Consider the following 17,343-nt stretch of genomic DNA (forward strand, 5'->3'; position numbering starts at 1 on the left):
TTTAAATTCTAAGTTTCTCTCACCTTTAGTACACACACATACTAAAAGATTATCTTTAGTAGACCCTTCTCTGAACTTGTTATTCAGATTGTCATTTTATTCTATGAGCAAACATACTTATTTCAGTCTTCACTAAGTCAAATGACTTTGGGTACATTTTAAATAACATGCTATAGCATTACTTTTGAGGACTTTTTCTTACGAGGCTCTGAAATACAAAGATGTGTTTTTGTTTTTTAAATTCTGATCTTTTAGTTTGAATCATATCTTAGCAGTAACAGCTTTATCTTAAAATCTCAGTGCTGGTTAATAACTGTCCATGCAATGGAAGATAGGTAGAGTTGACAAATCCTGCTGGAGTATTTTGAATGGACTCTTTTATCATTATGAGGGGATCTCTTATTTTGGCCCTTGGTCTGGGAATGAGTAGAATCTCACGGACTGTTGTGCCTTTCTCAAAAATTTTCCAGCGGTTTTATTTAGAAGAAGCCTGATAGTCTTTCAAACATTGAGGTTAAAAAGCTGAGAAGCAGGTTGGGGGGTGGGGGGGTAAGAGGCTTTCTTATTGGTTGCTTCGAAATTGCCCCTTTAGCTGGCTGTATCTCATCTGGAATTTGTTTCTTTTACAGGTCTAGGGTTGCAGTTATGAAGTATTGATGGGCTTCTGGCAGGGTTATCACTTGGAAGAAGGTTTTAGGTTTTGATCCGCATCTTTGTGTTCTAATTTGATTTTTTGCATGCATAGATGTTTTGTTTGGATTTAGTTGTCCTTTTCTTGTTTTTCCTTTTGGTATTCTACCTTGTGGGCTTTCTGAGAGCTTTTAAAAAAAAACGAAACTCAGACTTCGTTCTTGAGTTGTTCTCTTCGGGGCTGTGGCTCTGACGCATCGGGTACCATTTTTCCATATTAGAAACATTCTGTTTTATTGACCTTTGCCCTCAGTAATTCTGGTTATGATGTGCCTTTTTAAAAATTTTTTCAATAAACAGTCATTTTTCTTTTCTTGCATGCTAATGTCTTTCCCTGCTCTTTCATTTTAGATTTTGACATAGTCACTTAGCTTCTATGTTTCTTCTAGTTATAGGCTAGAAAGCATGCTTTCTTAACTTGAATGCATCTTTTATGGCTGCCTTGGATTGCCGTGATGAACTCTTGTCATTGTCTACATGTCATTTCTAGGTGTTATTTTTGGACAGTCCAGTTTTATAAGATGCTGTTCGCTAGTGAGGTGGTAACTTCTCTAAAATCTCTGGTTCTTCTGCACCCACTTAATTTTGCCATAAGTTTTAAGTTATGACCCTCTCTTGCCAATATTTTTCTTTATCCTTTGTCCTTTTTCCTTCTTTCTTGCTACCAGCCTCATTGGTAATTCCCCTAGGGTGATGAATGCATGTAGCATGGGTCTTTATGTTATGGAACTGTGTTGAAACAGTTCTTTCAGTACTTGTTCTCCTAAGCTTTTATGAATAATCAGACTCTTACCTCCTTTCACAAACATGGCCCTGTGGTCATTGGTTAATGTTGATTGACCCGTCAGCAGAAGAATTAGTGTGGGAAGGCTTTTGCATTTAAGACTGATTGTATCCTAGAACCACTTGCTAACATTAACCCTAAGACAGCAAGGGGGGTGGGTGAGCATTTCCCTGAAGCTACAAGGATTCACTCCACCTTCAGTTCAGAAAAATAAGTAGGAATGTTATCTAAGAGGTCACCTTCAGGATCCGTAAATGAGAGCAAAAAATGATTAATTTTTAATGTTGTTTTCTTAGAATAGTAAGTTAACTGTATCAACAGCTGATCATCATCAGAGCCTGCCCTCTTCCTGTGTTTCTCTTCCTTTCTACTCCAAAGTCTCTCCTTTCTTGGTTTTAGTATATGAAGAGCAGGAAATTATTCTATCAGAACTTACTATTTATAAATAGTGGATTGGTGGGGGAAATGGAAGTGAGGCCTAAGCAGTTTTTCTTGGCTATAAGACTCAAAATGTGACTCGTTTTGTAGATGTGTTGTCAGTCATATGCAGATTAAATGCTTTGTGAGGAAAAAGCTTGTGTCTGCACTAGAATCTGATTGGACTGATTGTAAAACAGATGAGTATATTCCCACCCCATATCTTTCATAATAGAAAAAGGATATGTTCTAATACATGGAGCTGTTTTATGTTAGTTAACCTTCCAAACTTTTGAGCTTCTCACATCCTTCTTTTTTTAAAAATGTATTTTTATTATTTATTTATTTGACTGCACCAGATCTTAGTTCCTGCATGCAGGATCTAGTTCCCTGACCAGGGATCAAACCTGGGCCCCCTGCATTTGGAGGGTGGAGTCCCAGCCTCTGGACCACCAGGGAGGTCCCTCACATCCTCCTTTATAGGGCATCTCTGTGGGGTTAGTAACAGTTGTTGTAGTCCCATGTTTTCCTGAAATTTTTATTTCCTTTTTATCTAACTTATTCTGTAATGTACCATCTTACAAAATAGAGCTTGACCTTTTTCCCCTGTACTTAAAAACATGTGTTAAAAGTCTTGTTCTATCCTCATCCATCTCCTAGCTACCGTTTTATTTAAAGTGGTTGAGGTCTTAAATCATAAAAAATTTTTTGCATGTTTTGTTGGCTTTTAAGACACAGAGAAAAGCTATAAGTTTGCATTCTAGCTTTTGTACCCATACCCAAGTAACCAGCACTCAGAACAAGAAACAGAAGTCCCCCTGTGCCACTTATTCATTATACCTTCCCCTGTCCCCCACCTTGTCCCCATAACTACTATCCTGACTTCTAACAGGATAGTTTGCCTATATTCAGAATCTTATTAACATTCCTGACAGATGCCTCAGCAATTACTTAAATGTTTAAAAGGCAGATTATTCTGTTTTGTGTAGTAATGACCATTCAAAACTTGCCTTCTAGAAAACGATTCATGGTTCTTACTATGCTCTCAAGATTGTGTACATGGAGGAGCTGCCTTCCATGGTGATTCTCCCTTCTTTGGCAGCTGCCCTTCAGTTGCAGTTAATAGGAGACAGGGAATTGTTTGACCAAAGAAAGGATCATCACGTTCTCCAGAGAATCTAAAATTTTGAAGAGAAGCAGAGTAAGAGGATTGGTTGTTGTTATTGTTCAGTAACTAAGTCGTTTCCAACTGTTTGCAACCCCATGGACTGCAGCACACCAGTTTCCCCTGTCCTTCACTACCTCCCAGAGTTTGCTCAGATTCATGTCCATTGAGTCAGTGATGCTATCCAACTATCTCATCTTCCACCACCCTCTTTTCCTTTTGCCTTCAATCTTTCCCTGCATCAGGGTCTTTTCCAGTGGGTTGGCTCTTTACATCAGGTGACCAAAGTGTTGGAGCTTCAGCTTCAGCTTCAACCCTTCCGATGAATTCAGGGTTGATTTCCTTTAGGATTGACTTGTTTGATTGAGACTTCACCAGCACCATGATTTGGAAGCATCAGTTCTTCAGTGCTCAGGCTTCTTTCTGGTCCAACTCTTACATCCATTCATGACTCCTGGAGAAACCATAGCTTTGACTAGACACACTTTGGTCGGCACACTGATGTCTCTACTTTTTAATATGCTATCTAGGTTTGTCATTGCTTTCCTTCCAAGAAACAAGCGTCTTTTAATTCCATGGCTGTAGTCTCTGTCTGCCGTGATTTTGGAGCCAAATAAAATAAAATCTGTCGCTGCTTCCACTTTTTTCTCTTCTGTTTGCCATGAAGTGATGGTTCTTTGAGGTGCTCAAGTAAAGGTGACTTCCAATAAATTTTCTCTTGCTTAAAGTAGCCCAATTTGTTTTCCAATAACTGGATCTATTTATGACGTAACTACAGAAGTGGTTTAGTTTATATAGCTGAAGAAGTGCCTTATCTCCTTATTATGTCTACTTCAACCTTTCCTCATTAATAAATATCCTCTCTAAACCTCTCTCTCTCCTACTCTAGACACTTTCTAGAATCTGCTTTGCTTTTTGTTGTATTATTCCTAGGGGCTAAGCAGTTCTTCTTAAGATAAAACGTAGTGTATAATACTTCAGGTGCAGTCTGGGAAAGACATGGTTATTTAGTTGGAAATAAACTCCCCAGAGGAGACCTAATTTTGTTCTGGTTCCATGCTTTACTTTAAGACCTTGGGAAGTTGTCTTTTGGTCTTGGTTTTCTCTTCTGTAAAATGGGAAGATTGGATTAGGTCCTTTTTAAAGCCACTCCTTGATGTCGTGATGTTACATTGTCTGATTACTTTAGGAGCAGTGCAAAGTAATAGTTGGGAGTAAATACTGCTTTTATTTCAGAATTATTTCTTGCAGTTCTGTCAGAGATTACATTGACTTTTTTGGGTAGCTTTTCATTCCCTGATTTTTCTAAGTTTCCAACCAGCTTTTACTTCAATTACTGCTTGTATAAATGAGCATTTGAACTGTTGAAGAACTTTATATTTTTAAATTGTTGGTCTGGGTCTGTCTTTGCACTCTGCTGACTCTTTTGTGTTTTGCCTTACCCAGCTTAATACACACCTTTGTTTGTTTGTTTGTTTTTCCACACCTTTGTTAAGTGACAACATTATGTTGTGGAAAGCATTGGACCAGAAATCAGACTTGGCCTGAAGTTCTCTTGCCTACACTTTCAAACAGTGTGACCCTGAACAAGTCATGTAATCTCTTTAATCCTCAGTTTCCCTGTCAGAGTATAGATAATAGCTTCCACATCTACTTCATGGGTCTGTTGGGTGTGTCAAATGTGGAGAAACTGCTTAATAATTTTGGTATTCTGTTGTCATCTGTCATCAAAACCATTTCTTGAAAATGTTGAATGGACTCCTTTGACTGACTTTCTTCTATGACTTGATCATTTAATCTCAGTGTATTTAAAGAGTGGATAGATTTGGATTAGACTTTGGGTTTTCGTGTGTCTTATTTTAATGCTTTTCACTAGCTACTCTTTGAAAATATGGTGGCCTCTGGGTTAGTAGCTGCTTGACTCATTTCTGGGAAGCTGATGGCCCTCCAATAACTATAACAAGTCCACATTCTATCCCTACTCTGGCCCCAAGGGATCTGTTTTTTGGCACCTCTCTTGGGAAGGGAGTCCTTTTCAGGCTGGACTTTGCAGGAGCTGGGCCTCTTTCCGTGATCTTAAGGATCCTCAGGGGCGGTTCTATAGCTAAACTTCGTCTGTGCATGCGCGCTCAGTCTCTCAGTCATGTCCCACTCTGCGACCTCATGAACTATGACCCACCAGTCTCCTGTGTCCGTGGGATTCTCCTGGCAAGGATACTGGAATGGGTTGCTATTTCCTTGTCTAGGGGGTCTTAACCCAACCAGAGAGTGAACCCACGTCTCCTGTGTGTCCTACATTGGCAGGCACATTCTTTACCACTGAGCCACCTGAGAAGGCCAAATTCAAACTGAAACACCATCAGTTCTCCTGCTTCTAAGCCTTCAGACTCAGATGAAACTACACCCTTGTCTCTCCTGGGCCTCCAGCTTACTGACTGCAGACCTGGGAACCTCTCAGCTGCCATGAATTCCTTATAATAAACTTTGTCTATTGTTACTCTGTTTCTTTTGAACCTAGAGGTGCAGGTGGTATGGAATCGAAATTGGAGTTCTGAGATGACTAAGCATCACTCATTGTATACAGGTTGTCAGAACAGCTGCTTGCGATCCACTGTAGTAGTTTGTGTGATTAGAATCATGCCACTTGCCACTTCTCATGTGTGTTGCATAGTGACAGGTCTTAAAATTGAGATGTGACAGCATAAGGAGCAGTGATAGCTTGTGCTGCTTGCTTTCCTCTCGTTTGAATCAAAACTTACTCCGTGGCTCATTCTGGAGGGAGCTTCATGGTTCTATCATTTGACTGAAATGTGCAGTTCAATCTGGAGGTATTTCTGAAACAATTCTCTCCCAGTCGGTGAGCTTTGAGATATGTCAGCTTGGCAGTTCTTTCACTCTTACAGGACACTTTTAAAGAATCGAAGCTAAGTACTTAAGCCTTGTTATTTTCACTGAACTAAAGAATAAGTGTGATGAACTAGCCAGATTTTTCTGTTGTCACCTTCAAAATGAGGAAAATTGATCTTTAATTCATGTTGTTGTTGTTTAGTCGCTAAGTTGTATCTAACTCTTTGTGACCCCATGGACTATAACCTGTCAGGCTACTCTGTCCCTGGGGTTTCCCAGGCAAGAATACTGGAGTGGGTTGCCATTTCCTTCTCTAGGGGATCTTTCCAACTCTGGGATCAAACCCATGTCTCCTGCATTGGCAGGAGCCACTAGGGAATCCTCTTTAACTCATGACTTAGTACTTATATAGACATTTAGAAATCTAATCTGTAAAAGGGGTATTACTGTTAACTGTTTTTGAAAGTGGTATTAACAAATATGGCATAGAACTTATTTTAAGAACAGATTTCACCTATATTTCTTATTGTTTCATTTGCTCAGACTAATTGGGCATCTTAATTTTGCTTGGGATTTATATTCTGCCCTATCCTGAAGATCCCAGAGACTAAATGAATTCAGAGAAACATCTTGTCCGTTATCAGTAATAGATCTAGACATAACTCAGGAGCTTGTGACTGAGACAAGGCTTTTGGCATTTCTTAGACTACACTGAGAAAGGCAGGGAGACTGACAGACAGACAGACATAGAGGGAAGAAGGAAAAGGGGGAAGGATATTGGTTGTGGGTTTTATGAACTTGTGTAGTAAGCTTATCTTAGGAAAAATATTAATACAACTGAAGCCATATTGCCTTCGGTTTTTTCTCTGGTAGGATTAACCGTGCTTTTGCTCTTCATCTCGATTGCAGGTGTGTTCATCCTCGAGGAGGTGTGATTCAGAGTGTTTCTTCATGGAAGCATGGCTCCAGCACACAGTATGTTAGCGCCCGGCAAACACAGTCATGGACTGCTGTGACTCCTCAGCAGACTTGGGCTTCACCTGCAGAAGTTGTTGACCTTACATTGGATGAGGATAGCAGACGTAAATACCTACTGTAATACAATGTCACTGTGTTTCCTCTGCACTGTTCCCTTCTACTTCCTCCTCCTCCTCCTCTTTGTGACATGGAAGTTCATTGTCATAGCTTCAGCCTCAGAAGCTGTTTGTGGCATTTGTATAATCAAAAACTCATGGAAAATTGCTCTCCTTCCCTCTCCTTTTTTTTTAAATTAAAAGAAGTCACTTAGGAAAATAACTTATCACAGAGAAAAGAATTTCTTTTCTTGTTTCCCTCAGTAGGAATATGAGAATGATGACGTTTATTAGATAACTTCATTTTACTTGGTGACTTTCAGTCTTAGGAAACTCTGCCCTCCTTTTAGAATGGTATTTTAATTACCAGGTAAAATGGATTTCAGTTTTTGAGTCTTGTATTTATTTTTCTGTGTAATAAAATTAATATGTAGACTTGACCACTGTCAGCCCACCCATTGGCACTCCTCCTATCTTAGGGCATTTGCACACATGTTAGTCAGGTCGTTACTGGCACCTAGTAGGGCATGTACATTGAAAACCTGTCCTTAAAAAAAGAAGACAGAAGTTAACTTTTTCTTTTAGCTTAAGTCTTCTGCCTTCTTTCCTGACTTTGCTCCTGGCTGACTTCCCACAACCCAAATAATTAACATGCCCTCTTTGTGTTTATAAATACTGCTAAAGTGACTTAGTTGATCTCCTTGTTGCAATAATTCATAACCCTTTGGAAAATATCTCCTTGTGGGGCAGAGGCATTTCAGATAGATACCCACCATGAGGCTTGAGCATCTGAAGAGAGTGTTGAGAGACCCTTTCCCCCCTGGTTTGTTCAGTGGGAGAAGCAGAGCCTATTGCTTGGGCAAACTGTGCCTAAGTGTATAGCTGGTAATAGGAAAGCTGTGTGACTTCTAAGGCTATGGGCACTTGTAAATCTGACAGGACAATGCCTTTTTCCATAGCTAGTCTCTCCAAAAAGGATGCATAACAACTGTTCAGTGCTTGAGCTGAAGTTGACCTGATGCTGTATTTGGGTATTTTTCTCCTCTACCTTTTAAAAGTGGAAAGACCAGAATGTATCATAGAAAGTCAGATACAAAGCACATTAATGGCACTGTAGATTTTGCAGTATCTAACAGGAATTATAAGGGGTAGTAGGAGCTTCAGGGAATTCAGGAAATGCCAGTGTTGGAGTTTCATGGCATTAGTTACTACCTTTTTTTCCTATAACGTTGTAGTTACTAGTGAATTATTTTACAAGCAATACCTAGAGTTAGAACACTATGTACTGTGCGCAGGGAACAGTGAAGTAACATTGGCGTAGAAGACCTCACTTTGTGTTTCTCCACAGTTTTTGTTTGCTTTTTTTTTGGTTTCCATTTTCACCATCCAGTGTGGCTATAGCCCTTTGCCTCCCTTCCCAAATGTCTTGGTGGCTCCTCCTTATCATGAGAGCATGAGAACTACCACATTCAGTTTCCATTCAGCGGACACATGTTTACCAAGTGCCTGTTCTGCAGGAGGCACTGTGTGGGGTGGCGCTGCGGGGCTGCTGTGTTGAGCAAGACACCCCCACGTGCACTGAGTCAGAGTCTGCCTGGCTCCGCCTGCCCGGCCTGTTCTTCTGTGTTTTGTAAAGACTCGCTTATTCCTTCACCCTTCTTCCTGCTGTTTTAGTTCATCTGTATATCCTTCTATGGGAGTATATTTAAGCATGTGTTCTCCTCTGATAACATCTCATTTGATCTGGCCTCTGTTGTTCATCAACTTTTTATTTTCCTATGTATCTACTTTTAATAGATCAAGCTTTTGAAGAGATCGTGAACCTCCACTTTTAGCCCCTCATGCATGGCCACAATTCTAGGCAAAAACCAAAGACCCAGAGGCCAGAGCAAAGTAGGACCTTCTGCAGATTCACTACTGGTGTATCCTTGGACCTTCACATTTTACTTTAGGTTTAATTTATTGAATTTTACTGTTACACATTGTTTTTGACTTGAATTAAAATGCTAGACAAAGCAGAAATGTACAATTTCTGGTCTGTATTTTCCAGGAATATCATTGGGGAAAGAATAGAGTGAGTTATATGACTTGAAGTTTTTGCAGCTTATTTTTCCCCCAGTATCAGGGCAGAGCCCCATTTTATTTCATTTTTAATTTAATTGTTTGCCACACCTGGTGGCTTGTGGGATCTTAGTTCCCCAAACAGGGATCAAACCCACGCCCTCAGCAGTGAAAGTGCAGAGTCCTAACCACTGGACTTCCAGGTAATTCCCCAGAGCCCCATTTTAAAGAACATTTTTGCATTACCTGTTCTTACGTTAGCAGTATGTTTTGTTTTGTTCACTTCCATATAGCAGGTGATTTCCCAGGACATATTTTCTTTAGTCCCTCACAGTCATCCTTTAATGAGAATTCTTTCAGTTTGTTGTATGTACTGTGGGTTGGGAACAGAGAGTGGAGTTTTAACCAAGCTCTTTTCTGGCTTTTTGCTTTTGTATTGGGTTAAAGTTTGCCCTTACCTGTCCCTTTTCCACCACCCTGACTACCTGGCTTAGTGCACCAGAACAAAAATTTAAGATGCAGAAAGCAGGGAGGGGAAGGGATGGTGGAAATAGTCAGCTTTTCTCGCTACTAGTTTGAGGCTTTTCCACCTACTAACTAACTATAGAGAGACTGTGTTTCAACTCTTCTTTCATTGCCAGGTCCAGGAGAGTAGGGATGTGGTTTCTGGCAAGCTATTAATGATAAATTCTGTGGTAAATATTCTGACATTTAACATTTCTTTAAAGGGGATCTTTTCTAACCAGTTTTGCATTTGGTAGCATAAACACTTTATACTTCACAGTCTCTTCAAAGTAATATCTCTGGTAAAATGGTACACTTTGGTCACAGATTGGTTTATGGCACCAAAATGGCTAAGTGCCCCCCTTCCCTCAATTTGAAACCACAGAGTGGTAACTTAGCTATTGCATCACCATGACTGCCCTGCGAGATGTAATTGCTGCTTGCTTCATTTTGATGGAAGGGGCCAAACTGAATGGACTCCATTATTCATAGCAACTGAGCATCCCATAAACTCTGCTTTCATTATTACCAGTTGTGAATATGAACCATCTAATTTGCTAATTTAGTCAATTGTTCACTGTTACTTTTAGCAAATTAGCACCATAGGTAATTTAAAAACGAATTTGTTGCCTGCTTTTTATATATACTGTATCACAAGGTTCTTGAAAAAGCTGGGGGCACAATTTTGTCTTTGAGTTTAAAGTTGTTTTTTTTTTTTTTTAAGGCAAAGAGTTCCCCCAATCCCTGTTTTTCAGTATGTGTATGATGCGACTTCCATGTATATATAAAAATGATTGCGCCCTAACCAAACTTCCTCAGATTGTGCACTGTTTGTTTAAAATAATCACGTATTTTAGTCCAATGCTGTTGTATTTTTCATTTTATTTAAAACACTACGTACTTCTTATTCTTTTAACAAGTTTTAAAGGGTAGTGATCTTAAAAAAAAAAATCACTGGATAACTAGGAAATAACTTTTTGTTGTTGTTTTGTTTTTTTAAAGAGTACAAAGGTCTTTAAAGCCTTTTGCTCCTCTTACCGTGAAAGTGAAATGTTAGCCATTGTATGGCTAGGAACCAATGCACTTGGTGGTTAACAGATCTGCTGTTGCTGGAGCGTGGACTTGATGCAGTGACGACAAATCATTGCTTAGAATTAATGTTTTAAAATGTGCAACTCTAGTTTTTAAAATAGAATTTGGTTCTTCTTTACGTTCATTATTTAGTTTTTGTTTCCATTTAGTATTTAATGGTCTTTGGAGAAAAAAAATAAAACAGAGTGTTATATATATATTTTTTGGTGCAAGATAAGATTTTCTGTTTTTTGAAATAAGTCTGTAGCATAAAGGTTAAACTATTTTAAGACAAAATAAAATAGAGTGTATTTAAACAAAGATAATTTCTGAGGATTTTTTTTTCCTGTCTGCTTCAGTTAATTAGATGGTGCCTGGAGCAGCTCCCAAGTTAGCTTTTGGATGTGAGAGTGAATTATATTTTGTTATCAGATCTTATTGTTTAAGTTGCCTGATTTTTTTCCAAGCAACAGCTGTATCCTACTCCTAGAATGTTTTGCAAGTGGCCTTTGGTGTATTAGATCTAGATAAAAATAGTTTTGTACTAGCTTTCCTGTAGCCCCCACTTCCCGTTCCAGTTTGAACCAGTGAGATTTCAAAGTCAACTAAAGGCTCCCTAGTGCTTGACCCCTTTGCTCCTGGGAACAAAAGTCAGCTGACAGTTACTTCCCAGAGTTCAACGTGCCAGGGTAAGATGCCGTGACTGCGTGCACTTTGCTCGTGGTTCAAGCAAATATAGGATGTTTCAAAAATAGCCTAAAGAATTTTCCTCCTAATTTGGTTCTATTTTCAGGTTTTTAATTTGGTTATCAAAATGATAGGACTACTGTATTAGTTTTATTACTTTTGTAACTCTGCATCAAGGAGAATGAGGAACCAGAGAGAGTAAGGCCTATGTTTATTTAAATATTCACTCCTGGATCTCTTCATGTTCATCGAATTCTTGTTCTACTTGCACCCGAAAGAGATCTGTTATCAGGAGATGTTTTTAGTTTTTGAAAATGGTTCTTTTATACTACCTTGTGTCTAAGACCTAGACATGTTAGTACCTATGAGAAACTTCTTTTCTTGGGCTCTAGAGGAAATTTTTTTACTTAAGAGTCTTGCTTCTGAACCCTTTTACCCTTGGAAGCTGCTTTTGAGGAATAGTAAGTAAAGGCATGAGTAAGTAAAATAATCAGTGGCTAGTAATTAATCTCATTCTGACTTCCTCTTTCTATGTTACACTGGCTTTTGGCCTTACCTTCTCTTGAAAGTAAAAGTGTTAGTCGCTCAGTTGTGTCCAACTCTTTGCGACCCCGTGGACTGTAGCCTGCCATACTCCTCTGTCCATGGGATTCTCCAGGCAAGAATACTGGAGTGAGTTGCCACTTCCTTCTCCAGGGGATCTTCCCAATCCAGGGATCAAACCTGGATGGATCCACCTGCATTCCAGACAGATTCTTGACCATCCGAGCCACTCGGGAGCCTTCCCTTACTTATATGTTTTTCACAGTAGATGACAGCTATTTATAACTTTACTCTTAACAGAAAAAAATTACATAAATCTTTATGAAATATCTGTTAAGCTTCAATTTTGCAACTGAAGTAATATGGTGAATTTCTTTTAGCTTTTGTTTTAGCAGTATTGCTGAGTGATTCTCCTAGGTAGGTATGATTTTCTTTACTTCCTTGACTCTGTGTGTGAGAGCACTGGTTTACAAAATTAGAGAAGTTCCTGGACTATACAGTGGAGCTTTGACTGGGAGAATCTGCCTGGAACAGAAGAAGGGAGTGGCAGATACTGGAAGGAGCAGTGGGCTCAGAAAAAGATGCTTTTGATTATCGTGAACATCATCGAGATGTGGAAAGAGCATCCAGTAGCTCAGCCAATGTTGTGACACTATTGGCTCAATTCAGCTGCCATTGCGCTACTTTGTGGGTAGCATGCCTTCGAGGTGGAGATGGCTTTAGGCAGGGATCCCTTTGTGTAGCGAGGCTTCACCACTTGTTTCCTTTCTGCCAAGCCCTGAGATCTCATTTGGTAGGTGGATGTGAGTCAAGGATGAGAGCGAGTGCTGGCAGTGAAGTCAACCCTGGGAAAGGAGGTGGCGGCAGCAGCTGGTTCGATCTGCTAATAGGTCCTGGCTTACAGGTGGGGTACATCTCTTGGTTGTAAATTCTGTTGATCTGACTTCTTATTCTTTGGCAAAGGAACCTATCTGGTACCAGTTTTTTCCTTTGTGTTTTGATAATTGACACCTCAGAGGAGTCATTGTGTTTCCTTTCCGTGATTGCTCTGTTGTAAGAATGGGAAGGTGAAATGTTGTGGACATTTGAGCCCTGACACTTGGCCTTGTGTCTAAAGCAGGCAAGTCTGACTTTAGGATGGATCTGCATCTGCAATACAAGGGGTATCAGAACCAGAGGGCAGAGGGACTGATGTTTACAAAGCCTGAACCAGCATGTAGGAGACCCCAGAAAGACTATCTGACTGCTAAGGGATTTGATTTCTATGCCTTAAAATGAAGCATTTCTAAAATTTCTTTTCTTAGAATGAAAGATAGGGCTGTGTTATTTTAGGGGATAATTCATTGTTCTGCAGAGCCATCACTTTTCAGGCAGTAATACAGGAGAATGGCTCACTCCAAAAGGCTGTTTTACAGTTCTGTCCTCTCACAAGTTTTTTGAAGGCATTGGATAACTAATACTCACAAACCTTGAATTTCTATAAACTCTTTATTTTCAAAGTTTTAAAAGAATATGTATTTCAAAATTTCCGCATGGGATTAAGAAGTGGTGTAGATTGTTATCCTCATTTTGCAGATTGGAAGACTGCAAACAGCAGAAGAATATATCCAGATTTACAAAGCTTGACTTAGCAAGAGTAGATTTTTTTCCCTGTGGTCCATATTAGGACTTTCTAACTTTAAGAAAAACAAAAACCTCTTTTCTCCATCTTATTTTTCCTTCATTCTTATTGCTGCTGATTCTACTTTGTTCTGGCCTGAACTGAATTGGAAGAAGTCTTTCCCAAGAAGGTAATGTTTGATTGGTTGCCTTTTTTCTCGGGCAGGTGGTCATAGATTTAAACGTCAGAACCACACACCTGCGTATGCCTCTCAGCCCCAGCTCAGGATGGCCATGGAACTTCCTTCTGCCAACAGATTCCCTATCTCACAGTTTATGGAATAGGAAAATACAGATGGTCAATAAACACAGAAAACATGCTCAGGTTCACTGCTAATTATGGAAATGCATACATATTACAGGACACCACCCCACATAGGAAGAAGCAGTTAGGATTATAGTTAAATCCAATAAGGAGGCAGGACAGTGGCAGCTCACTTGTTGGCTTGTTTGAGCTTAATTTGTTACAGCTATTTTGGAAAACAGTGAAGTTGTCTAGTAAAAAAGCTGAGTATGTGTATACCTCAAGCTGCAGACTGACTGACTGGGTCTCTCTTCCCTCCCTTGCATATGGTGAAGCTCTCCTACCCAGTGTGAGGTTATTTGGAGGTAAGACCCTTGACAGATAATTAAGTTTATATGAGATCATGAGGGCAGAGCCCCCATGGTGTGATGAATCCATGATCTTATTAGAAGAGGAGGTGACCTCAGCCGTACATGTAAGACACAGTACGAAGGCCGCTGTCTGCAAGCCAAGAAGAGGACTCCTAGCCAGCCCTGACCTTGCCAGCACCCTGATCTTGGATTTGCAGCCTCCAGAACTGTGAGAAAAAAGGTCTTTTGTTCAAGCCACCCACTCTCTATAGTGTTCTGTTGCAGCAGCCCAAGCTGGCTAAGATACCCAAGACCCAGCAGTTACACTATCTGGGATAATACCCTTGAGCAACTCTTAAACTGTGGTAGTAACCTAGGTAGAGAAGTCATGAAGTCGGTTCAGTGTCTGTAAACCATCTTTTGTTTATTTAAGGAGATATTAACAACATAGAAATAACAGGAGACAATATTGTTACACAAGACTTCTGTTATATACTGATAAACATCTACATACAAATATATGTATGTGTACCTAGGGTCAAGATATAAAATATATTTATTTTTACTGTGGATTGCAGTAAGAAGATATGGAAAGCCATGGTTCTAAAGGAACTGGTTTATGTGCTCAGAGATGTTTAGTGTTAGTGTTTAGTGTTTAGTTTTTCCTAGTTTTTGGCTATTTCAACATGGATGTTCATCTATAGAATAGGTAAACATTGTATTTATAGAACATTTAGACACTGTGAAAACTAATGAACTAGAGCAATATTTATACACTTAAATTAGTTATATTAACATGGATAAACCTCAACACTGTGAAGTGGGGGCGGGGGAAGCAAGTTGCAGAATATGTACTACATGGTGAATTTATATGAAGTTAACAAAGACAGAGTAACACCACATTTTGGTAAAATACTGATGCACACATAGTAGGACTATAAAGAAATGCATGAGAATAGTAAACACCAAATTCAGAGTAATGGATACCTCTGGATATGGGAGGTAGGGAGGGGACACAGGGATTTCAAGTTTATTGGCAGAATTTCTTAAGCTGGGTAGTGGGGACACAGATGTATGTTATTATTTGCAGCTTTATGTATATCTTAAATATTTCATAATAAAATTAAAGATTGTTTTCTGTCTCAAGTAGAAGGAATAAAAGTTCTTTATGACATTGCAGATGATATTAATGGAAATGAGTAAGATCTGAAGCTGATTCCTTTTAGATGCCCGCAACACCTTTTGGATGTATCACCATAAGCAACAAAAGCAATTTGATAATTTGGGCTTTAGCAAAGCCAAGTTTGTGCTTCAAAGGACAACATCAGGAAAGTGAAATGACAACCCGTGGAACTGGCAAAAAATACTTATAAATCTTGTATCTGATAAGGGTCTTGAATCTAGACTATATAAAAACTGTTCCAAGTCAATAATAAAAGACAAAAATCCCAATTTAAAAAACCCATAGACATATCTCCCAGGAGGAGATACAGTTGGTCAATAACGCGTGAAAAGAGGCTTAGCATCTTTAGTTATCCAGGAACTGCAAATCCAAACCACAGTGAGATATCACTTCACACCTACCAGGACCACTAAAGTCAAAAAGTCAAATAGCAGCAACCGTTGGTAAGGAAGTAGAGAAATCAGAAACCTCATAGATTGCTGGTGGGAATATAAAAAAGGTACAACTACTTTGGAAAACAATTTGTTTTCTCAAATGGTTAAATGTGACAGTAATTGAAGGCGGGCATGGGCATGACCAACTTTCTTATGGGGTGTGACCTGCCCTGAACCTGAGATGCAAGTTCAGCTGGGGATCTACCCTCCATGGAGAGAGAGGTGGCTTGCTGAGGGTGAAGATAATTCAGCAAGAAACCAACCATTCCCCACTGAAATGTAAGTGCTTGCCCTCAAGGCAAGGTCAGGACCATTACCTGTGAGCTCTTGAGATCTGCCCCAGGTTTTTGCCCAGAAAGCTTACAGCCAGCGCGAGAGACCAGTTTCTGACAGCTGACATCCCACTACAGTGGCCCTCACTGCATCCTTTGGGCGGTGAGTCACATGGGGTCAGAGTGGGGGCAGTTTCTCGCCAGACCTGCCCCTGCCCTCTGTGAGATTCTGCTGCAACTGCCACCGCCTCGCTTGGTTTCCAGCTCCTGAGAGTCGCTGTCACTGCTGAGAGTTTGTGGTGTCCCTCGGATGCTGAGGCAGAAAACACCCTTAGGACCTTAGTTTTATGTAGTGCTGGGTTATCCAGTTACCCGGTTTCATCTAGTTAGTAATTTTCCACTTCCCAAAGTAGAGCACTGAATTCTGCTGATTAGCTCTTTGGGCTCTTGGCAGCGTACGTTCGTTTGTTGTGACATTAAAGCTGTATACCATTAAAAATGCAAACCTTGCACTCAGCGGTAAAATATGCGAAATCTTCAGCACCGGCATCAACCAGTCAGAACCAGCACTGAAAGTAGGACTCAAGCAAGTTCCTGTGGCAGGTGTCGGATTAACCCTATCATGGCTGGACTGCAGATCCTGGGGAGTGACCAGGATGGTGGGAAGGGTACGCCAGGGCTAGGGCATAGGTCACCTGTGACTGAAATGTGTCATTATATTAACAACTGATAGAACCAAACTAGTATATACTGTGACTGAGTCAGTCTTGAATTCACCTAACCTGTCTGTGCCTCGAGTTCCTAACTCATTTAAAGTGGGGATGGGAGTACTCACCTTATGGGATTGGCTTAAGGAGTAAGTGAATCCTGGGCCAAGTTGATGGCAGCAATCTTGCCAGCTCTGCACCAATCAACGCCGTTCGGCTGACTCAGCCAGGAAGCATGTAGACCAAATTAAACTTGTCTTTAGGCTGCTAACAAATCTCATAGCCGCAAAGTTAAACTCTTGGAACATCTTTTCAGAAGTGAAATGCTTCAAAGAAAGCAATCAGCAGTTTGGGTATGTGATAACTGGCATGGGGTGGTGAAAATTAGAATGTCCCAAGGTCTGCCATAACTGCTAACAAGCTGTGTGACCTCCCGGGGTCAGCCACCTCTCTGGATCTCAACTTCTTCATCTGTGAAGGGAGTATACTTGCAGGCCTACCACTGCAGTGAGGGTGGGACCGCCCCTCATCCTGTAGGCTGCTGAAACCTCCGAACTCCAGGTGCGTCTCTGCAAGGGACAGAGGATAGATACCTAAAGGAGCTGTGGTCATGCTCATCCTTGGTCTGGTGTATTGCCTGAGTACATCGCTC

The 17,343-nt window shown here is 40.2% G+C and overlaps 1 protein-coding gene across 3 annotated transcripts in view; it reads left to right on the forward strand.

The window, feature by feature from the left end:
• C27H18orf25 (chromosome 27 C18orf25 homolog) overlaps positions 1-10,933 on the forward strand; it is an 84,561-nt gene extending 73,628 nt beyond the window's left edge. For 2 of the 3 annotated variants that reach the window (XM_043889628.1, XM_043889627.1), the window contains one exon: positions 6,813-10,933. In XM_043889628.1, the coding sequence (XP_043745563.1) occupies positions 6,813-7,002 (190 nt within the window). In that variant the 3' untranslated portion in view covers positions 7,003-10,933. The remainder of the gene's footprint in view (positions 1-6,812) is intronic. The other variant, XM_043889630.1, reaches the window with a different exon arrangement.
• The last annotated feature ends 6,410 nt before the right edge of the window (positions 10,934-17,343 follow it).

Source organism: Cervus elaphus, chromosome 27, assembly GCF_910594005.1.
Source record: "Cervus elaphus chromosome 27, mCerEla1.1, whole genome shotgun sequence".
NCBI lineage: Eukaryota > Metazoa > Chordata > Mammalia > Artiodactyla > Cervidae > Cervus > Cervus elaphus.